We start from the raw sequence: 27,781 nt of genomic DNA, 5'->3' as shown, positions 1-27,781 counted from the left end.
GCCAGGCCGGTCGGGCTGCGCCGCTAGCGCCTGCAGCGCGGAGGGTAGGCAACGCCGCACGACACCGCTGCTCGACGGGACGGGCTGCCCACCGGGCTGACGCCCAGCGACTCTGTGAAAGCAGTTTCTTTTGCTGACTTTGAGCGACCACTGCGTCCAATCTAGCAGTCGTGAAAGCGACCCGCACCGCCCTGGTACTCTTAGGGCACTACTCTTTCGCACTCCGCCGCGGAAACGCCTTTACCGCAAAGAGTTAAGGAGTGCTAGCCTCATAAAATATCCGAAATCTCTAAAATTTCGGAGCGCACATTTTTTTCTGAAGTTGTCTTCCCTAGGGGGCACCGTTCCTCTACAGGCTCGATTCAAAGGATTGAAAGCCTTGAAAGCGGCGGGTCCAGCCACGTCGCGTGCATGCTGCGAGGCCGCGCGTCGCCTTCCCCGTCGCGTTGCCCGCTCGCGTCGTCGTGCTGCCTTCCAGGAACTGCTCCTTTGCGAGTGTCGCCGCGGCGTGGCGGGGCGTGGCGGGGCGTGGCGGGGTGCCTCGGACAGGGCGCGAGCAGCGACACAAGCCAATCAACATCAACATGATTCAATGGAGTGTGGCGCGGGCCGACTCTAAGGGCCACGGTGGAGTGCGTCCCGGCGGAGGAAGGCCCTCGGCGGACAGACGGACAGACAGACAGACAGACGCACGGCCGGCAAGGTTAAGGTTGGGGCCTGGGGGACAGCAGCCAGCAGGGCCGGTGTCGCTGCGTCGCCGCACTTGCAGTCGTTTTGTGGTGTACGCCCGGAGCCCGGCCGGCGCACTCGCCTTCGACGCAGTCCTCAAGCATGACGCAGTGGGGGGGAGGGGAGGGGGAGGGGACGCCAACACTGGCCAACACCTCCAGCACCTCCCCGAGTATCAATGCAACATTGTCACGCCAGACCGGCAGCGCAGCAGCGCTTGCCCTTTGCCTGCCTCGCAGACTCGCAGTGTGGAAGCGAACGCAAACCCTGCGGGTGAGGCAGGGTGGAGTCCGAGCTGATCAAGGCCCGGAGGCACGTGCACGGCGTGGCCGCAGGGCACCGCAGGGCACCGCAGGGGTCACGGTGTAGGCGTCGGCCGCGTCGGCCGCGTCGGCCCGGCGGGGCGCTTAGTGCGCTACCGCCGCTACCGTGCTGCCACCCGAGAGCCCGCCGCAGCGCAGCACGCACTGGGGCCTGACGGAAGGGACGAGGCGCCCCGCGGGGCCACGGAGCGCTCTCTCTCTCTCTCGCACCCTACGGGACGGCCCATGAGTGCGAGAGAGACAGAGCGACGAAAGCAGTGTGCTGGCCGCTCGTAAATGTCTCGCCGTTGCAGGACATGCAGCGCCAAACGGCCGGGCCGGCCGATAAAAACGCGGCTGAGCATCGAACGTGGCCAGATGGAGTGCGCGGGCCGCAGGCCGTCTCACTGACGCCGGCGATTAAGTCGCAGCAGGCTCACTGCCAACAGATTTGGTCGCTCCGTCCCTCTCGCACACCCGACGGCACGCCGCTCGAGTGCGAGAGAGAGAGAGGCGGCCGCCGCGTCCCGTCAGCAGGTGGACATGCAGGTTGCCGTCCCGTAATGCACCCATTGTGGAGCGGAGCACTCTGGTCGAGGATCGCGGCGAGGCCGGCGAGGCACCGCGAGTCACGCCGCGGCGCAATGCAGCGCCGTCAGCGCGAGGCGCCGAACAAACACGCTTTGATCCGCGCCGACGCCGAGCCACGCCGAGCTCCAGCCAGGCCGCTCTAATTATTTGGACGCCCTCTGCGGCTCCGTCATGTCCGCGTCGACCGCGTCCGCGCGGCCTGCCGTTATGGCGATGCACGATGCGCCCCGCTCAGCCCCGCGGTGCGCCGGCCGACGAGGCGACACGCCGCACTACCGCCACGCGGCGGGTATTTTTAAAACGGCCCGACGGCGTGCGTTCCGCGGCCAGGGCCTAGGTAGGTGAGCGGCATCCGGCGAGCCATCCGCAGCGCGGCCCCTGACTGGCGGGCAACGCAGCCACTCTCGCTACCAGCCAGACTCCCTCGCGATCGCGATGACCAACGCAAACACATGGCCCGTGCTGGAGTGCAGGGCTGCCTTGAAAAAGAAGCAAGAGGGCCCCACAGCGGCCCCCGACGAGCCGACGGCCAGTGACGTCACCGAGGCCGCACTTGTTCTGCACTCGGTTTAACGGGCTGCCAAAGAAGTGCGTCCGACAGCTTCACTTTGCCGGTTTGTTTCCGCAGTGCCAAGTCGCGCGTACCAGAATAGCGCCCCCTTGGCGTGGTCCAGGACGGCCCCCCGGTCCGGGGTCGCCGTCGACGGGCCGTCGGGGCGGTAATCCGAATGGGCGGCACGGCGCCGAGCACGCCCTCTCCGACCACTGACAAACGGTGGCGCGGCGCTTCCGGAAATAGGATCCAAAACGGGCGGCCCTAGCGGCCCTAGCGGCGCAGGTACTTGAGGGGAGCCCTCCTGGCGCGTCGCCGCGTACCTAGCCGCGTACTCACCGAGCCCCCGCGTCGGCCTGCACACGGGCGGCGGGTGGCTCCACTGGCCCGCGGAGCAGGCCGCCAGCGCCGCCCCCTGCAGGCGGTACCCGGGCTCACATCCCGACTTGGCCAGCGCGGCCCGGCCCCCAGCGCCGCGCGGCAGATGCCGCGTCCAGCCGTGCGCGGGGGCGGCCCGGGGGCGGCACGACGGGACGGCCACTCCCCCGCCTCCCCCAGGCGAGGGGGCCACGGGGCCGGCCGCTCCTGAAACAGAAACACACAGTTACGACCTCCAAACACAACACCACGGCGTCGCGGCGCGTCGCGGCTCGGCGGGGCGTCTTCGGCTTTTAGCGGCCATTCAGCCCGCCTCGCGGTGGCGGCGCGGCGGCGCCTGGCTTTACACCGGCCGTGTGAAACGCGATATGAAAGCCGTAAATCCACGGCTCTTGGACGAGGCGAGGCATCATTTCGGGAACGAGAGCCACGGAGGAGGAGGGCCGCGTTGCCGATGCCCGCCCGGCCTGTCGAGCCTGCCGCCTGCCCCCATTGACTGATTTGTGGACGCGATAAATAACTCGCGGCCGCCACGCCCCCTGTCGACGGCCCGTCACCACCCCGGACAGTGCAGGCCCTGCATGGCCCGCGGCGCTACCGCAACAGGTGCTGGCGAACCCGAGGCGAGTGGACGGCGCCGTTCCCCCGTCGACGGCTTCCTCGCTACGCACCGGCTTGTTATTCAGGCCCAGGCTGATTCCGAACAGTGCTGTCGCCGCTCTATCTCTCTCGCACTCACGGGGCGTCCCGGGGGGTGCGAGGGAGACAGAGCGGCGGGCCCCGCGGGGCGTCGTCTCAGAAAGCCGAAGGGGGCCGCGAGGCTGGTGCATCGGCGGCTACAAATGGGGCCGCGTCCCCGAGCTTGTAGTGTAGGGCCGGCCGACCAGCCACAAACACGGTGTCGCTAATCGGCCATCGCCGTCATCGCGGAAGGGCCGAAGGCTGGAGCACCTTTGGGCGGCCCGGTCTGCAGCCGACGGGCCGACGCGCCGACGGGAAGACAAAGGCAAAGCACGCGCGCGCTCGGCGGCTCGGTCACGAGCTCAGTCACGAGTCTCGCTTCCGAACATTAATCGTCTCCCCCACTATAAATTACCGTCCCCGCGGAGTGGAGTGCATCAGTGCATCCTTCGGCCCTTCGGTGCGGCGTCGTGTCGCCCCGCCCCCCGGAGAGCGTCCGTCTGAACGCGACGGACTGGCGGCGTCGAGCCATTCGGACCGTGCGCCGTGCGTTTGGGTTTCCAGTTAGCCCTTCCTGTCCCTGTCCACCCCGCATCGCCGCATCGCCATGGCATCGCCGCATCGCCTGAGTCAATAGTCCATGCGACACACACGCACACAGAGCCCCGCGCCAGTCCGGGCGCGTTGGCGCGTCTGCCCCGCGGAGGGACTCCGGCAAGCTAAGGACTCTCCGGCCGGCCACGCCGCCACGCCACGGCAGCCCGTGCTGCCACTCCCGGCCCGGCGCGCTCATCAAGCCCCCGGCGGCCAAATTGATTATCGGCCGGCCCGGGCACCATGCTGCAGCAGGCCGCTCTCGAACCGCGAGTGCGAGAGAGACAGAGCGAGGAGGTCCCTGTTCGGAATGAGCCGCCAGGCCCGCCCCCTGCAAGGTGTGGCGTATGGCGGGTGCGGCCCGGCCAATCAAAGCGCAACATTTATCCACGTCGCCGTCGTGGGGGCCGTCATCGCGCAGCTCGGCCGCCGCCACGGCCGCAACCCGGACGCCGACGCCTTATTGGGGGCCTCGGACGCCACCGTGCTTGGTCCTCGGCTACCGACTGCCGCCACGCAGAAACCGTTTCGGCGTTTGCTGAGCTCGCTCTTGGCGGCATGCTGTTATTACGCGACAGGGCGGCGCGGGGCGGTCTGCAGCATCACGGCGCCGTCCGGCGGCATTTCACGAACCGCGAGGTTTGAGCGATCGCGCTGGCCGCGCCGAGCCGACAGCGCGCTGCGGGGGGGGGCCGGGCGGGGCCCCCGGTGAACGCGCTGATCCAGTTCAACTCGAGCGCCTTCCCCAGCGCTGCATGCACGGTGCAAGTGGCAGCAGGCTGGCGTTCGCCAGGCACCGCGGCACGGGTGCGGAACATTGCGCCGAGACATGACGGCAGACGCGAACAGACGGCGGGGAATCTGGCCTGGCGTTGGAGGCGCGGACCGCGGAGGCCCGCCGCGGCGAGGCCTCAAGTTACGCCGCTCCGCCGCTCCGCCCCGCACCACTTTGTTGCTGCAAATCAGCCGACTTCGCGCTGCTTGCCCTCGCGCGGCGAGAGCACCGTTGCCAGGGCGTAATCCCGTCTAAAACAGGCAGAGCTCCGCTAGCGCGTCTGGAGCGGCCAATGGGCCAATGACTCACTAGAGACAGTGCCGCCCTCACCCCGGCGGCCTCGCGGGACCGCGGAAGGCACGCCCTGCGCTGCCTCGCGCTGCCTCGCTGCGTCGGGTCCCCGCCAGCCTTAGCCAAGGCTCGCCTCGCCGGCCGGGGAGGGAAATGGGGGAGGGGTCTGTGTTTTCCTTCCAAACACTCGGGGGACGTGACACGACCGCCGAGCGCATCCCGCGCCGAGGGCCGAGACTGCCGAGACCTGTCCTGGTCACGGGCCCAGAGTCAACAGCAGCAGCCCTTGGAGAGTCCCTTGGAGAGGCCGGCGCGTGCACGTGCACGACGGCCGGCCCATTCATCGCGCAGCAACACTTTCATCCGCTGTTTCAATGTCTCGTCGAAAGCGGCAAGTGCCGACCCTCTGGTACCCTCTGGCGCGCGGCTGTACCTGTCTCCCTGTCGGCAGCATGTCCCGCCGGGGAAGTCCCTCTCCCGCCCGCGGCCCGCAGGCCTCGCTCCGTCTCTCTCGCACTTGCCTGCGCTCCGCGCTCCACCATGGCTGCTGCGGTCTACCGGCCCGTGGCGCTCATCCCGCACTGCTGTACAAATCATTTAGTCTCGCATCCGGCGAGTTAATGAATCTGCTGGCCTGCCGGCCGAGCGCGGCGCGGCTCAGCAGTCTGTGCAGCTCTTTGACGGACGGCTCGGCGGGCAGACCGAGCACTGCAAGGCCCTGCGCGCCCTGCGGTAGGCAGCCAGAGAGGACGGCGAGGCGCGTAGGATGATTCGCCGAGCAACGTTTGACGGGGCCGTCAAAAAGACGCGGCGCTGAGTGACTTCGCGCGGTCTAGAAGCCTGGCGGTGTGCTGGGTCTCTCGCTGCTGTCTCTCTCGCACCTGTGGGGCGTTCCATAGGAGTGCGAGGGGGACAGGGCGACGACACCGCGGTTCGGAATCACTCTGCCGGCGAGTCAAGTGGCGCTGGCGCCAAGCGATAAATCACGGTACGACGCGGAGGGGCAGTGGCCCCGCCGAGGCCCACCCCCCACCATCCCCCCGGGTCCACGACCCTTGGCGTCGCGGGGTGGCGACCAGTGTTCGGAGGACGCCGCACGGACCACCGCGAACCACTTCATGGAAGAGGACAAGAAAGACAAGGAAAAGCTCCAATGCAAGCGCTTCCGTTCCCAATTTTCAAAAACGGCAAACGAGCCCGGGCACAATGTAGAGCGGCAAGCAGCTGGAGAAGATCGGAAAAACGGGGGGCGTACCCGGTCCCTCCAGGACACGCCAGAACAAGGACGTATGCAAGGGGTGGCCAGAGAGAGGCCTCAGACAGAGCCTGCGCACTCACCTGGGGGAAGCAACGCCGAACACAAAATGGCCAGGGCGAGGAGAACGACCCCGCCGCTCCTGACCGTCGGCAAGCCCGCCGTCGGGGTGGTCCTGCTCACGTCCACGTCCATGGGGTCCATGCCGGTCACGCGTCGTGCTCGTCACGGCATGGCCAAGGCATGGCGTCGTACTGCCGCACTGCTGCCGCCTCGTCTCGGCGTCTCGGCCAGTCGAGTGTGGAGTCCGCGCGCGACGGCCTGACGGGCGCAACGTGCTACGGCGGCGGCACTGCTGCGTGCACGGCGGCGCTGCACCGTCTGCCTGCCGCACTGCACCGCACCCGGTTCCCTCCTGCCGCCCCTGCCGGCTCCATGCTGCCCGAGTGCCAGCGGGCCGGCGAGGGGGGCGGGCTGGGGGCGGGGCACTCTGCACTCGGTCCCGTCGCGCTCCGCCCAGCTCCGCCCCACCGGGCAGACGGGCCCTTCCCCCGCCCCGACCCGCTGGCACCTGCAATCACCCCAGTGGACTTCCCTCTAAGCTCACAGACCAGATCCAAGCGCACAATGTGCTCCCTGGGCAATGTAGCGAATGGGCCTTGGAAAACAAACACAGTCATGCATTAGGTGATTGGTTTATTAAGCTTTCAGATCAGGTTCCATTACAAGCAACAAACATCGCGGAACCAGCTGAAATCCGACTTGACACGGTTCACTTCACCGGCCGAGTTCCGAGGATCAACGATGTCCATTTTGGAAAGAGAGAACAGGATGCTACAGCCGCCGCCGTCTTCTAGGAGGAGTCTCTAATGGAGTGGAGTGTATTGCAGATTCTCTGAAATAGAGAAAGAGAGACAGTAAATAAGAACTATAATGCCCCAAGGAAATAGGTATAAACAGCAACATGACCTTACCCAAAATTTGGAAAACCTGTGGTTACTTCTGGAGATCGGGCTTCAAAACTCTGTTCAGGGCTCAAGTTTAAGGATGAATCATCCGCTTGGGCAGAATATTCTGACTCATCAAAATCTGCTTCTTTTTCTTCTGGAATGTCCTCCTCAGCAACAAACTATTGAGTGCAAAGGAACATTGAATAAATGAGACAATCAACACCTACCAAACAACTTTGCTTAAACATTCTTCATACCTTTCTCTTTTTGGAGGAAACCCGTAAGTATTTTAAAATTTCAGCAAAATCAGCTTCAGATAAATGAGGCACATAGTCACCCATTGTCTCATAAGGCACTTCAGAGTAAAACGGCCGAGGCAATACTACTTGAGGTGTAACAGGTTCAGCCACTGCAGGCGCATACAACTTCAGAGAAACGTCAAGAAGCTCAAACACAATACTGTATATCTGGAAATTAAGAACAGCATCACAAATGAAAATTGTGGACCTTTTGGTGTAATATGGGCATGATCATAATTCTACATTTGGGCACTTTGGAGCAGAAGATCACCTTTCTCAAGGTTGGTTCCACAGTGTTAAGTAAACTTTGTTTAGCATTATCACACACTTTCTGTAAGTACACATTTGAAACTTGTCCACCATATGTTTCTGGATGACAAACCATTCTTCGGACAAAATCAAAACATTTGGATACCTCTAAAGCTAAATCCACATTCTCTTTAAAAACAGATTCAGTAGCTAATGACCAGGATGATTGAAACAGACTGTGCTCAGCAATAATTGGTGCAGCAGCAACAAAAATTAACTCAATGACCAGATGGGGGTATTTTCCATAGAATTTGCTCACTGCAACAAAAAATCACTGATGACAAAATATTTTTGCTGGAAAACTTTCTCACAGTAATTCAAGAAGAAAATCAAAACTTACTTGAAAATGGATGAACTTTAACAAAAGCAATATATCTTGAAACGCATACTTCTTTCAGCAAAGCTTGTGCCATTGCTTCACTTTCTGCTGTTTCCATCCACACATTAGACCCAAGAAGGGCCAGAAGGCCTAACATACAAGGTGGAAGTTTGCCTCTGCGGCGACCAATCTTGCATGACCTTATTTTGTACAAACACAATCCTTGCACTAATTTTTCGGCAAATATACGTTGAACTTCAATGCGAGGATCCTAGAAACATATGATTCAAAATTTTCAAAAATCTTATACACCCTAGAAAATTAAAGAGTAGATTTCAGAAAAGAGAGAATCTTTTTAACTTACTGTTATCACATTGGAAAGTAAGAGCAGCAACTGTTTGGATATCTTTGAATGAAATTGAGCAGTTTCAAAAACGTTCAGGACAGCAGTTGCAGCTTCGCACCGCAGTCGATCTCTATCTACTTCCCTCAAGTGACACATGCCATTGCCCGAATCGGACAGAATTTCAGCAAAAGCTTCTAGTACCTCTGTACAGCTTCTCATTGTGCCACAATATCGTACGCACCTTCCAATGGAGCGCAGAGCTTGCACCTGCAATTAACAGATATTGCAGAAATGTAAAAAAATGCATGGTGACAAATTTTTAACTTACCTTTATAGATACATGGAAAGGAAGTTCTTTCCAATCAACCCATGTGTTATTAGAGAAAGTTGAATCATTTGAATCTGAACATGATGCTTGTTCACCCTGTTTAATTACATCTGTCAGCAGCTGAAATGGGGGAGGGGCAAAAGAAACATGGTGTGACAAAGAAACAAAAACAATAAATCAAAGAGGGAAAATAATTTTTCATTCCGACAGCTTACCACAGACGTACAATAGTCTTCGACATTACGCTTCAACGCAGAAGGGCAAACAGGTGCAAAATGTCCAAGAGCAGACACACCCCGTTCAAATGCTTCATTGTCATCTGGGTTGTCCAGATTGTTCGATATTATCTAAAAAGACAAACGGAAAGAAAAAAAAATGTTTTAAAAGAAAGCAGTAACAAAGGAAATTAAATTACATTGTACTAAATGATAGGGCGCTTACTTTGAAAACATGGGTTAAATCTTCATCTCGTGTAGTGGATGAGTGGCTGGCTACACATCTGATTGCCATCTTCACTTGACCTCTAGATCCAGAACGAATGATGTGAAACCATACAGGTATCATATTCTCTCGTAAGTACTCATTATTCCAAGTACCTAAATAATTAAAAATAACAAAACAGTTAGACATTTCAAATAAACATGGCATATTTGAACTGTGTAGAAATTTTGGATAGCACCACCTCCAAACCATTTTCTAGTTCTAGTCAAAAATGTCTATCTGTATTTGGAGTCATTTTATCAGCACTAACACTAAGCATGCTCACCCAAGGGGAAAGGAGACAAAGAAGTCAAAGTGCGCAAAGCAAGCTTACTGAGACTACCATTTAATAACTTGGACCACTTATGGATCAAGTTCAAAACGTCATCATTAAGACCCATTTTAGGCTCCATAAATAGTGCCTCCTGAAAACAGAATATGATTTAATGCAAGATGAAGTTAGAAACCTTTTAAAAAGTAAGACTAGACTTCTAGATAAATTTACATTTAGAAGGCGTAGAGAGGTCCGGGCTACATGGAGGCGATTTTCCCCCATAGCTGAAGAAACTGCATCCCCCATAACACATGAATCCACCAACTCCATTAGATGCTGAAAACATCATGGCATTGATTAAACTACATTTGCAGTAAGAGGAATAACAGGAAATGAAAGAAAGCTACATGGTAGATATAAACAAGCCAATAGCCAAGAGAAATGAGACAGTAGTCTTGAGTAAGCAGCCCAAGCTTAACATGACAAAATTATCTTGAGGGTTGCAAACTGAACCTGGAAACACTCTTGTGAGAATATAGCTTACCTTCATGGATGAATTATCAAAAGTAATTTCACACAAATAAAACAGTAGTCCATCAAGAACTTCTTTGTCAATATTATTTCTAGTAAGAAAAAGTGTCTTTATTCGTGTCTGAACAAAAAATAAACAAGAAGTAGAGAAATGAAAAAATTGAATATAATACATTATTGGAAGTACACTCTACAGAGTTGAAAAATACTTACAGTAATTTTAAAGTTAACACTGGCAGAATTATTGCAAAACACAAGCTGCCGAAGCAGCTTCTGTGTTTCAGGAATGTTTGCCAATACAGGAAAAAATTCTTCCATCAGAAATAAATAGGCATCAACAGTACTTTTAGAAATGAGCATGGGACTCAGTTGTGATACGCACTCTGACAACCTTTGACTAGCCTGAGCTTTATCCTTATGGCTTATGCATTGCAAAATAGTATAAACCAATTCGCGGGTCCTGATGGACCATGAAGTATTATCATGAAAGTCGTAGCGACTTATTACCAATTTAAAAATCAAATGAATACAAACCTTCTGGTCTTTAGGAATAGTTCATGAAGGATGCTCCACTCTTCTAAATCAGTATTTATCCATAAGTAGAGAAACATTTTCATCCTCTGTTCTTCAGCCATGTCATAGGGCACTAACTTTTTCACAAAAAGTTTACGAAGCATACACCTTCAAAAATGAAAAAAATTAATTTCAACTCATATTGGGTGCTAGTAGGCTATCAGATTTTACATGATGAAAAGAACTGTACCATCTTTGATTGCGTGGAGACAAGGTACTACAAGTGCTTAGTAAACAAGAAAGGAGCCAGGAAGAAGTTTCATGAAAATCGAGCAAACTCATATCCATTATGCCAGTTTTTGCAGCATCAGTGTACATGTCACTCAGATCCTTTATTAAACGTTGTTGAGCATCATCAGAGAGCTGAAACAAATTTTACAAAAACCATCAACTAGATTTACATTTATGTTTTAAAGATAGATTGAAAGACCATACACACCACATAATCACTCTTTGGATCTAAAAAATTAATTATGAGCTGTGGCAGTGACTTTGGTCCTGATTTTAGGAGGAATGACAAATCGCCTCTGACAGCAGTTGTGATTCCTGACACCAAATGTAATTCACATTTTTTTGGTAATGAGAATTGGAACAGGTAAAAGAGGAGGCCACACCATGCATCATGGGTTCCAGGTTGACACAAAATATCAGGAGTATATTTTGCAAGAATCCGAAGCTCATTGGATTCAAGCAAAGAGGTCTTCCTGCAACTAATATTTAAAAAAAAAGAAGAGTGAAAGAGGGGGGAAGGGGGGGGAAGGGGGAGGAGGGAAGAGAAAAATACTCATTAGTTTAAAGAACTTATTTCCTAGTTTGTCGACCTGAGTCCAGGATAATTCAAACTCACTGGTTAAGAAATGTTTCCCAGAGGTGGGAATAAAACTCTGATGGTTTTTCTATTCCTGGTACTTTAGATCCAAATAACTTGCAAAAAAATTCCAATCCGTCTAAGCGATCCTCCCTACCACTGTCTAGGCATAATTCAGTGTTATTTATGAGGCCTAGAACAAGGTCTTTGTTAATTAACAATAAAGCAAAAATAATTTTGTAGACATCCTGATGAGATGCAAAGAGCTTTGATGTAGCTGCGTCACTTATTAAAGCTCCGTTCAGCACCTGCTTGAAAAAGAATAATAATTTAGAAACAAAAGCATTGAAAATTATTTTTTCTATAAAGACCAACACAAGTAACTGACCTCTCTAATAGAATCAGCTAACTTATAACCACAAGCATTCAACAAACATTTAACTGCATCCTGAGCTTTATCAGAAAATGGTATCACAAGTTGGACCATTAGAATATCTAAAATTTCGTATAATGTTTCACGTTGCTCCTGCTGATTAATGAGCCCAAGAAGACAGGTATCACGGCTCGCCATGACATATTCTGTCATTGTAACCCAAAAGTCCGATTTCCTAGGAGGCAAATGGAAAGAGATTAGGTGTAAGAGAACCGATGTCTATTTGCAGATGTAACAACTCACCCCATGTTTTGTAAACAATTTGTGAGAAATGCCTTGTACAAGCAACTGCCACCTTCAGGGACAATTTTAATGAGGCCCTTGACATTTCCACTACTAAGAAGCTTTCGCCACAGTATCTGTTGATCATGTATGATTTGTGGTAAGTTTCCAAAGCTCAAACTTTTCACAAATGTAGACAAGATGATCTAATAATGAAGGGAAAAAATTATTATACCTTATAAAACAACGGCCATAGAGTCGGTAAAAGGCCATCACATACCTGAAGTGTTGATGCACTAATAGCCTTTTGATCAATTTCAGCAACGAGCAATTTACCATAGGACCATGTTAAAGAAAAGACAGGGGCAGACCTTGTTCTCAGTGCTTCCAGTTGTCTTTTGACAAGGTCAATTTGGCGTCTTTTCGTGCTGTCTAACTTGTCAGCGTTCTTTCTCCAAAAACGAAGAAGCTCGAGACTTTTCTGAAAAGTCAACACAAACTCACAACGACACCGACATTGTGCCCACAGCATTGGGCTCAGTTGGCTCAGTGCAACAGGAGTCTTCGCTAACCCCTAGACAGCAGCAGTGAGCCACCAGTGAAGGAAAAAAATACCTTAAGATCATCGAGATCGTCCATTTTGGGCTTGAATCGTCGGGCCCTTGAAGATGCTCGCCAAACCTAAATGAAACTTCTCAAATAACACTACTCCCACCAAAGTTTCCCGCCGTGAAGACGCAGTCACGGCCGCCTAGAACCTTGAGAAAAAGCGGGAACGGAAACGGAGGTGGAAGCGAAGGGAATCTTGTGAAAGGGAAAAGGGGGAAGGGGAAGGGTAGAGGCGGGAAGGGGAGGAAGGATGGAGGGTGTTTTGATTATCAACATCAGAAGTAGTTCGTCCTGTTCGCAACAAAATTGCACGATTCTGACTTCCACTCTAGTATGGCAAGAAATTACGAGAAAAATTTCGGTAGATTGAACAGGCTTTGGTTAGAAAAAACAAAAGGTATACTTAGGCTGTTGTCATTTAATTTTTTTTACCAATGCTATTGTTAATAACCTCTCAACTGTTTTCTTGAATACTTGCATTTATTTTTGGTATGATTTGTGTTGCAGGAAAGAAAGAAAAGAGGCCCAGGCTGAGTACTCTCAAGACATCAGAAGAAATATCGTGTTGGCTTCCTTCCATAAAAGATGAATTAGATTTTTTTCTTAAGGTATACTCTCTGGAACTTTGATAACACTAGTTATTCAAGAACCTGTTAATTAAATATTAATTTAATTTTTTGAAATGTGTTTCATAACAGCAAACTGAAGTGCCTTGTTACACTGAACGCAAAATTGATGAGTGCCGTAAGCATATATCTTGTTTAGAGGCTGAATATAAAGCGTTTGTAAGGAAACTTCATCAGCTCAACTCTGGGCTGAAGACAACTCCGTGGTTACCTCGTCCTTATGAAAAGAAAAGTAATGCTTATTCTCCATTTATTTTGGTTTTCTCTGAAATATTTCCATTTTATCTACTTAAAATTTTTCTAATGTTTCTTCTGGATAATCTGTTGTTTTTCTTGCAGCATGTGTCAGGTCAGCGTTATCTTTGCACCCCTCAGGTGCAGATTTGCGGCTGGGTCAAATTAGTTCCATTCAAACTCCTGTATTGATGCATGATACTATTTATCAAGAGGATGAAGTTGAAACAGAACTCTTAGAAACAGACATTCATTGTCAGAGCAACAATGAAATGCTCCTATTTTCTAACTCAACAATTTTTACCAACCAATGCCCTCAAAGGACGATTGAACAGAAGATGATTATTGGGAAAGAATCTTTCGCCAACAATGAGAGTGGCGTATCATCAGGTACTGAGCCTCATAGGTGTGCAGATGTTTCAGAAAAAAATCCCCTTGGTCTGGATTACAGCTCATCCGACGATGAAAGTTAGCTCAACTAAGTTTATGGCAGGGCAGCAGAAAGAAATCACACATGGATATGATTCAATAGTATAACTTTATTCATAGATGTATTTATTAATATAAACTTTTTATAATGCTCATAAAATTTTGTAAATCTACCATTTACAGTATGTACAGAACAAACTTAACACACTGGGTAGGTAAAGAATTACAATTTAAGATAGACCATACATGTGTAATAATTAATATTCATCAATTCTAGTCAAATTACTAATTGACCAACACATGTGGTTGACAGGTTTTGTAAAACTTTATGTACCAATAAACTCAAATCAATGAGATGAAACAGCTTTGTTGCAACATTCCTATCACATTTCAATTAATTTAATACTGGAACGAAGTAAAAAGCAAGATGCACAAATTCATATTACAGGTTATCATTTTAGTGTAATGCAACTGATAAGGGACACCCACATTTTCATTTTATTTTCACATAACAGTCATGAGGACATGAGAGAGAGAGAAATATTCTAGGACTGCTAGATTTGAGTGCTGAGCACAAAATGAATCACATGTTCTCAATGTTTGAGACAATACTTGCACAAGTCAGTCAAAAGCTTCTTGGTACAGTTGTATTTAAAAAGTTTGTTTCGGTGACCAAATAAAGTTAAGAGTCAACTACAATTCAGTCATCAGCCTTCACTTTCCACAGAGACCTCTTTCCAGATGTTCCCTTACATATCTCTCACATTTATCTTTGAGTATGAAAATAACTCATAGAACCGGCAACAAATTCAATGATACAATATGAATGTATTGCTTAGGGAATACATTTAACTATAGATATATTTTACGTACATATATTACAGGAAGGCTTTACTCAGAAAATTTGCTTCATATTACAAAAATGTCACAAATAAGGCACACCAAAAGTTCATTTAAAATATATCTAAACTAAATGAGTAGGTGTTGAAAGATGACATTTTTAAAACACTAGATACAAGGCTAATAACAAATGGTTGCTCAAGTAAGCAACAACAATTATGCATCGAGTACATTTTGTCCCTGGACCAGGACCAGGCAAAAAAAAAAAAACAACACAATTCGGCACAAAACAATAACGACATTAGTAAAATCTTACATGGATCAAAACTTGCTGAAGTGCACTATTAACACACTGCAGAACAGGGTAACACAAAGAGTGAGCATCATTATGGCTAGAGGTAATTTCTTAACTGATCCTTGGATATCCCTCCAACATACAGGACATTAAATTATACTTGAACATTAAGCCATAAGTTTACGATGAACAGTTACAAGATCATAAAAAAGGTGTAAAAACTGCTTAAGAAAATGAAACATGTAAAAGAAGATGTAAATGGAATTGTCAAGGACCAAAAGGACAGTTAAGAAAAACAAAACTTAGATAAGAAGTTAATTTTCACTGTAAGGATCACAGCTGGTTCTGCCTCATGTTCATAGGAACCAGAGATTCTACATATTATTTTACATTTCATTAATATGTAACATTCCCCATAACTAAATATGTAAAATTATTACAAAAATTAGACAAGACATTCGTTAAAGCACCAGTGGACCAGCCATGAATACACTGGCCCCAATTCAATTGTCATTTTAACAAGAATGAATGTTTAACATGTTTAAATTAGGAAGTAAAATTTTCTGTTTCCACATGTTCAAAAATTACAATAAAATAGGCGAATCAGGGAGACAGAGAGGCTTCAAAATTCAGTCTGAGAGAGGAGATGGGTTAGCCTCTAAAGGCGATTGTATAGCTGAGTTACTATCTGCACCTAAATCACTACTTGTAATTTCTGCTGGTGAATCAACTTCTCTCTTCATGTTTTCAACACTTGGAGCGTTGGCTGCATCAGCGTCAGATTCCACAGTGGGTTCCCGTCGGTGATGGTCCGCACAGACAAGATGAGAAGGAATACTCATAGTTGGGGATTGTGCATTGCCAGCACCACCTTTACGGGCTTTTTCACCTTTACGCCACAGAGTGATTTCCTAAGAAAAACATTTAGAAATGATATGAAGAGGATGTAATTTTCAACAAACAAACTAACTAAAACTGACTTACTTGTTGCTTGAAGTATCTCCGGTCTTCATCATCCATTAAAACAAGATTCAAGTAGTACCTGACAGAGAATTTCTTGTTGATATCTCTCATAGTTGGTGTCAAATCATAGCCGGCCAAAAAGACACGAATGGGTATACTCTCTCCCTTAACAGGCGCTCCATCCATGATTTCATACTTGGCTATGGTTTCATTCTCCAAGTATGAGTTGGGACCTATGGAGACACCTAAGATCAGTCAGCATGTTTAATACAAATACCAAGCACTACCCCTGCTGACTCCACCCACCCCAATCACAGAGCATGGTCCAAGAATTACACATGCCATGCTCTCCATAGAGTAGAAATGATCATAAGTGTGAGTGGTGCCCAGGGAATTATTTGAATACAGCACTTGATGAATCCCACCGAGAGCACCAAAGTTTGGTGGTAAAGGGAAGGGGAGGAGAGCCAAGAGAGAGGCAAAGGCAAACTCTTAAGAGTCATGAAAATTCTAACATTTCTACTATATAAATTCAGGCACTTTTAATACCTGATTAAGTTCTATCAAAAACCACAAAGATAGCAGGCATACATGCAAAAAGTTTTGAATCTCTACAACTTTCAGATAAAAGGATAATATATAAAACACCAAATGATGAGAGATGAGAGAGAAAGCATCTTTGACTGTCATGCTCCAAAAGATAGATAGCAAAAGAATCCCAGAACCCTAATGGCCAATGAATCACTGTGCAACACAATAAATGATGTCTACACAAGAAGAAAGAAACACGTTAAATCAATTGAAAAAGAAACTTTGGAGCACCATGAAAATTTATGGCAAGCTTCAAAATTGATGTACTGGCCACAAATGATCTTACCTGAACCTGTCGTCTCCCTCTTAATAATGGCAATCTCCATGTGTTTGATTTTGATTCTCACTAGGAGAAAGTAGATTTTCCCCACAATGACATCTTTTAAATGATACCTACAAACAAAGAAAAAAAAAAGAAGTGAAACAATTGTAAGAATTCACACGATAGATTTAAAAATTACAGAGAGAAGGGCACTGCAATAATTACAAACTATTTTTGAACTTACTTGGATTTGTTGTACTCAAATTCTATGTGTAAGCAGTCTTCAATGCCAACTTCCATTTTTATACTGTTATTTGCATCAGGATAGGATGACAGGGTATGCACTACAATGTCAACTTCCTTGACGATGTCTGAGATTCTACGCACTATGGTAACCCTGAGGAAATATCTGTAATTAAAAAAACAAAAATAAATAATTAAGCTGTGATACAAGAAATATGATGTAAAATAGTGTCCAAAATGCTAAGTGAATGGTCTACCTTAGCCTCACATTTGAACCAGTGTATGATTCAAATGGTTTCTCCACATTAGCAAACTCAAAATTATAAGAAGTGTTTTGCATCAATTCACCAGGCCTAGCAAGGTCTTTGACAAGTGATGTGAACTCATGATGATTTCCACGATCATAAAACAAATCAATTTGACCAATAAACTCTATTTTGATACCTTGATGCTCGAGTTTGCTGCCAGGTTTTTTAAGAGAAACATTCACCTACAACAGAGAAAGTTAAATCTAGTTATAAGTAAAACTGACACGAAGTAACCTGTTACATAATGGGGGTCCAATATGATTACATATCACAAGAATTAAGGTTGTTGTGATTCCAAAAGTGAACACACATAAAATAAAATGACGTACCTTTCCTGAGACAGTTTCACCATCATAATATAACAAATGGCGTTCCTTTTTGCCTTCCTCAGTTTTGATATCAGCCGATTTTCGGTTTTCATAACCATCGAGAACAAGATCTATATCAGCGCTCTGACCAAACCCAAAAAGGCTTTGCTGAAATAAAAAATTGTTATTAAAAGAGTATCATAACAAATGTGGTGAATATTTGCTGAAGGATAATATGAGTAACTTGAAATGTATCAGCGTGAAACAGCCAAACACAAGATACTTCAAATTTATAAACAAAAGAAAGAGAAGAAAAGGGACATGAGAAACTTGTCATGGAAGATGGAAAAGTTAAGATCATAAAAGCAGCCCAGTGATCTAACGGGTTTACTGAAAATGAGGCTGAGGAATCCAATGAATGAGATAGGCAGGACTGCTGCTCATGGGCCACTAAGCCCGACGTCAACTAACGTGACAGTTGTAAGGGAATTTACACTTCCAACGGAAACCACACGTAAAGACGATCACCATTAAAAGCAGAGAAGAAAATCAAATGTAAGCGATGAAGCAGATTAACAACAGTTGATGCAGCTGTATTGGGACTTAACCACCAGTGTCCTCGGGTGAAATGTTTACTTTAACTTACCATTGTGTCGGCGGCAAGTTACTGATATTTTCTGAGCACGAACAGAGACAAGCAAACAAACTGTGTCAGCATAAACGGCATGCGTGACGTGTATGGATGCCTACTACTAGAAATATTCACTCGGACATGTCAAAGGCACAACCCTAAAATGATAACCGTGCGGGTTAAAGGCGGCCGATGCCGAGCCGATTTATCTGATGCCCATGCTATGGTCATTTGCGGTCATTTCTCTGCCGTGCTTCGAGACCACACCCACTCTTCCAGGTCTAGAAACCCAAAAACCCAATTGTTCCATTTCTGTGACTCCGTTTACCGATTGCATGAAAGTAAATATGACATTAACACTGCAAAGGCTTTCATCACAACACAATGTTTTGCCTAAGATCTAGATCACTGTCCAGAAACTGCTTTCAAAAATAACAAAGATGTCATTGTGTTTTATAAGCTGACCAAGCAGACAACGCCTCCCGTCAGCCAACTCACAAGTCATTTGGATATATTTTTCCTTTTCTCATGTTGTTAATTTAAATGTCGTAGAGCATTTCATCGTCTATCGGCATCTACAGATTTTGTACATCTATTTATTTATGCATGTGGTTCTAATAATAGATCGTGCCGTTCACATATGAACTTCCGGGCATGCTGCCGTTCTGTCACTTCACTGTCACTTGTCCTGTCCTGTCAGTGTTGTTATTCATTGTATTTCAACAATGAAGTGTTGGTGATGACTAATAACAATGATTGATAATCAAGCATGCAGCTTGTTTTTTGTTGTTTCTCATATATCTACGAGCTAGCCAGCCGATGTGCAGAAAATGGGTTCCCGAATAAGGTAAATATTGTGTGAGACGGTGGCTGCATATTTACAAGTGCAACTGTAGGTTACTGGAAACAGAATGTTTTATTTTATTGTCAACTAATGGAATCTTCTTTGGTCAAGACGTTTTAAAGAACGCTGTCTTCTTGTGTCAGCTTCCCGCTTTTGTGCAATTTTTCTGTGCTTTAGTATGCCCGTTTCAAAATTCTCATTTTCTCTCGAGCAATATTCTAATTATTTAACAGTCCTACAAAACTATAACAATTACTATGTTTATCTTTCTGTAAAACTTGTGTGTTGTGTTTTCGGTCATCTTCATTTGATTGCATCAATATTTACCATTCACTTGCGGCCAACAGTAACCTTGTAGGAACATATGTAGGTCGAATTTATGCACACTGTGTTTGTAATAAAGCGATCACATCCGTATTTCCTGTTATTCTATTGCTGTAAACTCTGTGAATTGTTTATACCCAAAAGCATTATAACTTTTTTAACCTCGTTGAATATATTACTGTTGCAGAGAAAATGTGACACACTTATTCCAGTGTTTCTGTGAGGTGGTTCAGCCTCAGCCTCCAGATAAAGAGCCTTGGATCATTCAGAAATTTCCAGAACTGTACAAGGATGAAGAAATACTGAAATCTGTCCCTAAATTTGCATATCCATGTGAATTTGTAAAGTATGTTTTGTAAAGTATGTTCTAGTTGTATGCCATCGATAATTGAATTTTCTTTTTTAAAGTCACCCTGCCTTTGTTTCATTTGTTTTAGCACTGATAATACTGTCATCCAACATTATTCTTTTGTACTGACTAACATTGATTCTAAGTGGACTTTTGGATTTTGTCGTCATGATCCCAAAACAGAAACAGCACTGGTGCTACTGAGCTATTTGCCATGGCATAAGTCGTTTTACAAGTAGGTTTGCCTGCTATAAAATGTCATTGCATTTGAAAATAATTGTATAACATCATTCCCTTTGGTGTGTATTGACTTTGCCTGGTTGTATTCTTCAGGTTGTTGGATATTATTGGAGAAATGGTCATTTCAAGTAAATCTGGAGCTGAGCAACTGTGGACTTTTCTTGATGCTGTTTATAATAGCATTGTACCTGAACAGGGAGGAAGTCTACAAGTACCTTACAACCATGGACTCAGTGTAAGTAATTTACTATAGTTATGGGGTAAGAGATTCATAAAACAATGCCTCATTATAAGTTAAATTCATTCCATACCTTCCGAACCCATACCCTGTAACTATCTTCTTTTCTTTGAAAACAGAATTTCATCTGCCATGCCCCTAATCAACTCCTACTTCCAAGCATTCCAGAGAATGTAAGTTTTATTGTTGTCACATCTTGTTTTACACTTTGACTACTAATAATAATAATAATGATTAATAATAATAATGAACACTTTTAATTTTGGTCATCTTGTTCATGTTATTTAATCTATTTGTTTCTATTTTTTACAGCACAATCTGAATGAGTATTACAGCGCTGTGGGCTGTATGAATATGATGGTTATATTTGCTTCCATGCTATATGAACGACGCATTGTATTCATCTCGACTCGTCTGCACAAACTAAGTGCCTGCGTCCAAGCTGCAAATGCTATAATTTATCCAATGAATTGGCAACACATTTTTATTCCTGTTCTCCCACACTCTCTAATTGATTACCTCTTGGCACCAATGCCGTTTCTCATTGGGGTGCCAACCAGTACATTTAAGGTAAATTATATTGGCTATTTAAGAAAGTTATTCCAGATTGAACTTTGTTTAACTGTTGTTTTCCATTATTAGAAAGTCCGTAGATCTGATATGGGTGAAGTTGTGGTATTGGACGCAGATGCTGATGTATTGGAAACACCATTCAATGATTTGGAAAGTATACCTGTGGATGTAGTAAACTCCTTGAAGAGGGAGTTGAGAAACCAGGTGTCAGTCGGAGATGGAGTTTCTCGTGCATTTTTAAGAGCCCTTGTCCAACTTATTGGAGGGTACAGGGATGCTCTGAAATTTCATCAAGGAGAACGCATTACATTCAACTCGGATGCCTTTGTTGAATCCAGGCCAACAAGCATGCAACCTTTCCTAAGAAAAATGTTGCAGCTTCAAATATTTCAGCAGGTAGAGTATTTTCTTACTAAGTTTTTGAAAAAAAGAAAAAAGAGAAGAAAACATGCCTTACCATACATATCAATTATTTTTATTGCTCTTTTTTTCATGCATTTGTCAATTTTTTTTAGTTTATTGAAGAGCGGCTGGACATGCTGAATGCAGGCCTTGGATTTTCAGATGAATTTGAAATAGAGGCTTGTAATTATTCAGACAAAACAAGTGGAAAACTGCGGCAACAGTATAAGGAATGGTTGAGTACAGTGAAAAAAGAAGGTTCAGCCTTTTTCAAGAGTGTGAAGAGCAAAGCAAATCCAGCCATGAAATCTGCAGTAAAATCTGTATGTTGCTTTTTATGTTGAGATGTTCACTAAATCATGTTTTTGATACTTTTCACCTTCTCCATAGACAGTTCTGATATATTTTTTACCCTTCACCTTTCAGGTAAAAGACAGAGGAAAAGACGTGAGGACAGCGTACAAAGGTATTCGGTCTAAATTCCGTGAACTACAGCCTCCTTCAAAAGAGTACTCTGGAAACACAGAAAAAGCAGTGAGCATTTCCAAAGATAGACCCAATTCTGCTCCAAATTCACCACCACAGAGAAGAAGACCTGCAACATTAGCTCCTTTCATCAAACTTAGCCCTACATCGGCTGTAACCTACAGAAAAGATCCAACGCTCAGTGGACGTAAATTATCGATGCAGGAGCAGAGGTAACATGTGACAGCTGATTCTTTGCATTTGGAGTCTTTGTAAAACTGGAAAACATGTCAATAATTTTAATAATTTTTTAAATGTAGAAGCCATTATTCTACACTAAGCCCTGGAGAAGCTTCATGTGGCTCAGCATCACCTCCTGAGTGTGGCACACCCGGTCTGAAGTTGTCGCCCATTGATACAGATCTCATGGGTGATCTTCATGATGTGATTTTTCAAAAATGTTCTTCTTTAATGGATGACCAACGTGAGGACCCAGTTCCCCCAGTTGATCGCACGGTAAGAATATTACAGTTCAAGAGATTACATTCAAGATTATTGATTATGTTGGCAAACATTTAATATTCATTCTCAAAGTTTTATAAACTTGCTTTTTATTGTGCTTTGATTTTCTTGTGGGGTACCCTGTCAATATATATCTAATGCGCTCACCTACAAACTAGCTTATTTTGTTGCTTGTCACAGTTAAAGCCGGTGCGAAGTTATGAGAGTTTTGGAAGCAGATCTTTTGCGACTGCGGGAGCTAGCACACCCAGCTTTTTACCACAGAGCTCTCCTGCTGGTGCTGCTTATGTTGTCCCTCCACATCTTGCCAGGTCTGGAGATCATGCATACTCTCCCTCTGTTACTTTCCAAGCTCCCTTCTCTCCATTTACTCCCCCAAAACTTGAGTTTCAACAACTTCCTCTTGCCTACAGCACCCCAAAGGTAGAGTCGAATGCCTTTACCCCGAGTCCAGATGATCCTTTCACCTCCTTTGCTGGTGGGAGAAGGCCTGGCCCTGGCCCTGGCCCTGGTCCTGGTCCTGGTCCTGTCGTTCCCCTGTCCTCCTCCTCATCCTTTGCTCCTGGCTCGGGCTCGGGCTCCGGCTCCGCATCGACCATGCCTACCATGCCCATCGCCGCGCCACCCGCGCGCCCTTCGCGAGCTTCAAAGGTATGCCACTATTCAATGCTCAATTTTGGGGTTGAATTTTGCTTTAGCTTGATTCTGGGTAGGGTAGCACTCTGCTGAGTCCTCCTGCAATCTCCAATATAAAAAGCATGTTCAGTAAAAGTTTATGTGTGTGGGATAACAAAAACATGTTCCAAATTATGTATTGAACGGTGTAAGAAGTAGGGCTGAACACTTTGTTTCTTGTAGGTTGCTCAAAGTCCTAATGACCTCATCAGATTGGACTCCACGCCAAGTTTTGAGGAGTTTGATCCGCTTGTGTCCACGAATCCTCCTGCTGCTTCTTCAAGTAATTTTGGTCCTACAAACATCAACAACAGCAACAACAATATTATGCACAAGCTGAAAGAGACATCTCTCTCTAACCCTCTGTATCCATACTATACCCCTCAAGGCTACAATTCTACCCAGGGAAATACAAGTTTTCTCTATCCAAATAATGTGATAATGCCAGTGGGCCGCAATGCAGCAGCTGTGCCTGCTATTCAGCCATCATCAAGCAGCAATATCAATCAACATAGTAGGAATGAGGCACAGGATTCTCAGCTCTTGAGGGAATATGGGATCGAATTCAAGAGCTGGGGACACAATGGGACTGGGGGCCAAACATTGCCTTCTAATGGTGCTTTGGTAAAGCCTGTTGTCACTGATCCATTTGAGGATGTGGAACGTTTGGCAAATGGAACACAGCAGCACCAACTGAATACAAATCAAAGAATGTGGACGAAGTTTGATTAATATTTGAATCTGATGCCTTGATCGAATTGGCTGGAACTATTGTTTTGTTGTTTCTTTGAAATCAAGAGAAATTCTTCAATTCATCATCAATTTTACCTGATTTTTGTTTGTGTCCATTGAACCTGTCTGGTCAATTCAAGTGGTTTTGCATCAAACCTTAAGTTCCTAAATAATTAAATGTTAACCACTGTAAGAAAAAAAGAAAGAAGCAAAGGGAAAAAAAAAAAAATAAACAAGACAAAAACTATTTCCAGTGGTCAAGACATGAAAATGCTTTTAAAGTAGGTTTTGACAAGCCTCATCAGTTTGTTGTTTTCATATTTATTGTTTTTAGAGAGAGACACTACCGGTACAATTGTCTGAGTGTATCCATCAGCATTTCAAAAACTTCTCCACAATTTAACTTTTGGTAAATGTGGTATCAGATAGTTTTAACGTAACTGTGTAATGGTTACTTAAAACTGTAGTTTTTCTTTTTTGTATCAATGTGCTAGTTGAAACATCACAATTATATTGAATTGTGCCATGAAAGCAGGGTGTCTGAGGATAGGGTAGGAAACAGAATTTATTCGAAAGGCTTACTTAGAGACCAACAAAGTATCAGTAGAAATGTAAGGTTTAGAACTATAGTGTCTAAATGAAATTATTTTCCATATCTGTGTTTTGTTATATTTATCTATAATTTATATTTATATATGCAGGGTGTCTTTAGTGTGAGAATTGTGTTACATCAGATGTTGAAATATCAGAGCGTCTTAGCTCTTAATAAGTTTAATCATTCCAATTAAATTTGTATTAAGGATGTTGAATGCAGTGGTTATCAACTCATTAATTTTGCTGAACAATTAAGACACTTGATATTAATCTGCCTTACAGGCACAAAGAACTAGATACAGAAATTTTAGAATCTAACCAATAGACTTGGGAAGGCAGAGATTTGTTTTTATCATTTGCGTAAGTACCAGTAGTTAATTAGATACATAAACTGACTCTGGAGCTCTTCTGTATTTAAGTATCTTATCATTGATCAGCTCCAAATACCCAGGAAATCATGTAGAAACAATTGGAGTCTCTCTGTATACTTTCGTTTCTTGCCTATGGTGTTGACGTCCAAGGATTTAATTTTAAAGTAGAGAAAAGTGGAGGCACACGCAATACTAATCTTTCTCATTGAAAAAATTAAATTATGTAAGTCTTAGGTCTCTATTTTGTTAAGTGGTCCATTTTCCACTTTGCTGCTGCCACATTTTGCTAGTTCATGTTTGAATTTTGTATAGGTTTTATTTTAAAAATCAGAATTATTTTTTAATGCTAGTCATTTAAGCAGATCTTTATTCCTGTTTTGTTTTCTTTGAAGAGGGGTAGGACATTGCTATTTAAAACGTCCATCTTTTTACAATATTCCTGTACCTTTCCAAAGTTGCAATTCCCCTTGCACAGAGTTATTGCTTACATGTTGATATCAATTTTTATTTTCCTGAATGTCTTTTCTATCTATCCATGATCATGCACAAAGTACTTCTAGTTGAGCTGCTGTCTCATTAGCATAAAAGAAGTTAATGTTTTTAAGGGCACTCTTCATAGTATTAGCAATTTGTCGCTCAAAACTCTAAAGGCAGATTTGTCAATCTCCATAGTCAGTTTTTTCCTTTTTCATGGAATGCCATTAATTGCTAATTTTAATTCAAATCATCTTTAATTGGACAAGTTAGATAGAATTTGTTCTTTCCTGGGCAACAAACATGATTGCGTAATGGGTATAGTCAAAACTGGTTAAGATATGTTTTATACCTTGTTTTGATGTCTTGTGTGATAAGTAGTACCTCCAGACAGTAGGTTTGGATAGTACTCTGAGAACTGAATATATACAGGGGTGTTATTGTAAGATTTTTGTTTCTGTTTTGGCCTGACATTGCCTATGATATTTTCTTTAGAAAAATGTTTGGATTAATGATGGTTTCCTCAATCTGTCACTAAGTTCACGGTTAGACTAATTTTTTGTCTGAGATTTCTCTTCTGGCATAAGTGTACATGCGTATTATACACTTTAGTATAATAATAATTGTGGCATCGTTAAGAGTACAGTGTTATGTACTATGTAATCCCCATGAGAGTGAATATTTTAAGACCTTTGATGAAGCTGTGATAAGCAAGACTATGTACTCAGTGTGTGCCTCTTGAGGCAAGTGTATATAAGCTGTTCCTTAAATGAAATTTTTGTTCAAAAATTTTCATTTTCATTTATTTAGCCCTGAAAAGATAATTCCATGCACTTACATCTTCAAATGTTAAAATATTTTTCTAGACAAAAATTGTAGAAACTTGACTAGAAAGTTAGCTAAGGTGAAAACAGTGCACTTCACAGCTGTCATATGCAGCAACACAGAAAGCAGAACCATTGGAAGTGAGAAATCTTGATCCAACTAGCAATGAATCTCGAATAGAGGTATAAAAGAGATGTTCCATCTGAAATATTTAAATGAAAGGAAAGTGTTTTACTTCAGGAAGTAGATATGAATAGACATATTTTGTTTGATATGTTAATACCATGGGTTGCTCTTCTCTGATTTGCCATACTCGGACAAGGGCATCCTCTCCTATAGAAAGTAGTCGACCTGAATCTGGGGCAAGATCAAGAGCAGTAATCCAACGAGCATGCGCAGCAACTTCCACTAGCATGGCTGCAGTCGGATGCACACTAAAAATACGAATATGGCCAGAGCCATATGCTACAATTATATGCCTATGCCAAATGTGTATACTTGTACATGCAAACCTGAAACAGAATAAACACAGGGAAATATGACACATCTTCACCAACACCACTTTTTTTTTTGAATGGTCTCTTATTCACTTGCTATTACCAAAACTTGGTATGTAATGTTACATACCCATATGAAGGAAATGTTGCATCTTTGTGCAAATGGTCTCTGTTGACAGCCCATACAATGACATTGCCATCTTGATCTCCAGATGCAATAACATCTCCGTTTTTGTCACTAGGGCCAGTTAAAGCAGAAATTCCATACTTATGACCCTTTTGGTGCTGTACCAGGACTGCCTCACAGCTTTGATCAAATAAGTGAAAAACATAGAGGAAACCTGCATTGTTTCCTGTGAAAGAAAGTGCCAATATTCAAATAACTTCTTGATTTAAAAATCATATAACAGACTGAACATGATACAGACCAACACACAAGAGATCAGATCCTATAGTAGCTAGTTGGGGACTAGCTGAGTCTGATACATCTGGTCCCTCACGGCAAGGGTGTGAAAAGAAACACTTTTCTGCCTTACTGTCAAAAATTTGGATTCCCAATGTGGAGGCAATCACAAACCAAGTTTCATTTCCGAGTTTGCACCACATCACCTAGAACATGAAACTGTGATAATAAAATTTCAATTCAATGGTCAAGACATTAACACTTTATACAAACCTGTGAAACTTGAGCCAAAACTGATTCCCCTGCTGAACTACGGACAGCCACATATTTTGTCTTTTGCTCTTCACTATCTATTGGGATAACACTCACATAACCAGGGTGAATGACAGCAATCTGTTCTGCAAATTTCTTAGACCCAATCTGATCTACTGCCAGATTATTTGGGATAGCTGAAGCAGTGCTCATCAACACAAGTGGCTTCTCTTGACGGTACATTATTTAATGATTTCAATCAAAAGCTACTAATTACGTGTTACAAAGGAATGGAAAAAAAAAAAATTCTGAACAACTTTCTGCGATTTACAATGAGTATTTGGTCCGCGACTTAAATGTATAAAAATCGGGATTTCCCTTATCCCCTACCGAAAGTAAAGATGGAATTCTTAACAAAAAATAATAAATTGTTGCCAACTAGCGATGTGAAATCTAATTTTTTAATTGAATTTCGAGAGCCGTAGATGTATAGAAAGACATAATCAAATTATCAGAGATCACACCGTATATTTGCATGAACATAACGGTCTGGAACCGGCAGTCGTGCCCATTAAATCTGCAATTCTTCTTCGTTTACTTTTGTTGGTCATGTTTGACCTAGTCGTGACGCGCTCCGAAAT

The 27,781-nt window shown here is 44.9% G+C and overlaps 5 protein-coding genes across 8 annotated transcripts; 2 read left to right on the top strand and 3 right to left on the bottom strand.

Moving 5' to 3' along the window:
- Positions 1–6,828: 6,828 nt before the first annotated feature.
- On the bottom strand, positions 6,829–12,788 carry LOC117653995 (sister chromatid cohesion protein PDS5 homolog B-A-like). The gene is made up of 21 exons (XM_034400113.1): positions 12,637–12,788; positions 12,302–12,502; positions 12,043–12,227; positions 11,755–11,974; positions 11,406–11,674; positions 10,998–11,268; positions 10,749–10,921; positions 10,520–10,666; positions 10,199–10,445; positions 9,999–10,106; positions 9,686–9,790; positions 9,467–9,605; positions 9,142–9,296; positions 8,916–9,047; positions 8,701–8,820; positions 8,391–8,639; positions 8,048–8,297; positions 7,670–7,965; positions 7,357–7,566; positions 7,124–7,278; positions 6,829–7,044 (listed from the first exon to the last, which is right to left on the bottom strand). The coding sequence occupies exons 1-21, from the start codon at positions 12,658–12,660 to the stop codon at positions 6,984–6,986; spliced, it is 3,717 nt and encodes a 1,238-aa protein (XP_034256004.1). The 5' UTR covers positions 12,661–12,788; the 3' UTR covers positions 6,829–6,983.
- Positions 12,789–12,869: 81 nt separating this feature from the next.
- Positions 12,870–14,275, top strand: LOC117653999. The gene is made up of 4 exons (XM_034400121.1): positions 12,870–13,027; positions 13,138–13,238; positions 13,329–13,488; positions 13,596–14,275. The coding sequence occupies exons 1-4, from the start codon at positions 12,964–12,966 to the stop codon at positions 13,961–13,963; spliced, it is 693 nt and encodes a 230-aa protein (XP_034256012.1). The 5' UTR covers positions 12,870–12,963; the 3' UTR covers positions 13,964–14,275.
- Positions 14,276–14,394: 119 nt separating this feature from the next.
- LOC117653997 (vacuolar protein sorting-associated protein 26B-like) lies at positions 14,395–18,603 on the bottom strand. 2 transcript variants are annotated; one of them, XM_034400118.1, is made up of 7 exons: positions 18,376–18,603; positions 17,751–17,897; positions 17,371–17,603; positions 17,115–17,279; positions 16,895–17,001; positions 16,039–16,262; positions 14,395–15,965 (listed from the first exon to the last, which is right to left on the bottom strand). In XM_034400118.1, the coding sequence occupies exons 1-7, from the start codon at positions 18,376–18,378 to the stop codon at positions 15,684–15,686; spliced, it is 1,161 nt and encodes a 386-aa protein (XP_034256009.1). In that variant the 5' UTR covers positions 18,379–18,603; the 3' UTR covers positions 14,395–15,683. The 2 variants fall into 2 exon arrangements, with proteins under 2 accessions (XP_034256009.1, XP_034256010.1); XM_034400119.1 differs by having other exon boundaries at positions 16,039–16,250; positions 18,376–18,602.
- A 587-nt stretch (positions 18,604–19,190) lies between these two features.
- Positions 19,191–25,954, top strand: LOC117653996 (DENN domain-containing protein 1A-like). 3 transcript variants are annotated; one of them, XM_034400115.1, is made up of 13 exons: positions 19,191–19,207; positions 19,716–19,874; positions 19,966–20,112; positions 20,211–20,352; positions 20,475–20,528; positions 20,668–20,925; positions 20,998–21,324; positions 21,444–21,653; positions 21,757–22,028; positions 22,116–22,311; positions 22,498–22,628; positions 22,731–22,968; positions 23,176–25,954. In XM_034400115.1, exons 1-13 carry the CDS (start codon positions 19,191–19,193, stop codon positions 23,722–23,724), a joined length of 2,700 nt encoding a protein of 899 aa, XP_034256006.1. In that variant the 3' UTR covers positions 23,725–25,954. The 3 variants fall into 3 exon arrangements, with proteins under 3 accessions (XP_034256006.1, XP_034256005.1, XP_034256007.1); XM_034400114.1 differs by having other exon boundaries at positions 22,498–22,968; XM_034400116.1 differs by lacking the exons at positions 22,498–22,628; positions 22,731–22,968.
- Positions 25,949–27,738, bottom strand: LOC117653998 (WD repeat-containing protein 54-like). Its single transcript, XM_034400120.1, has 5 exons — positions 27,162–27,738; positions 26,914–27,094; positions 26,616–26,838; positions 26,272–26,500; positions 25,949–26,190 (listed from the first exon to the last, which is right to left on the bottom strand). The coding sequence occupies exons 1-5, from the start codon at positions 27,381–27,383 to the stop codon at positions 26,059–26,061; spliced, it is 987 nt and encodes a 328-aa protein (XP_034256011.1). The 5' UTR covers positions 27,384–27,738; the 3' UTR covers positions 25,949–26,058.
- Positions 27,739–27,781: the final 43 nt, after the last annotated feature.

This window comes from Thrips palmi, unplaced genomic scaffold (assembly GCF_012932325.1).
Source record: "Thrips palmi isolate BJ-2018 unplaced genomic scaffold, TpBJ-2018v1 HiC_scaffold_8, whole genome shotgun sequence".
Taxonomy (NCBI): domain Eukaryota; kingdom Metazoa; phylum Arthropoda; class Insecta; order Thysanoptera; family Thripidae; genus Thrips; species Thrips palmi.
The sequence above is the reverse complement of the archived record's forward strand: the minus strand, read 5'-3'. Positions and strand labels throughout refer to the sequence as shown.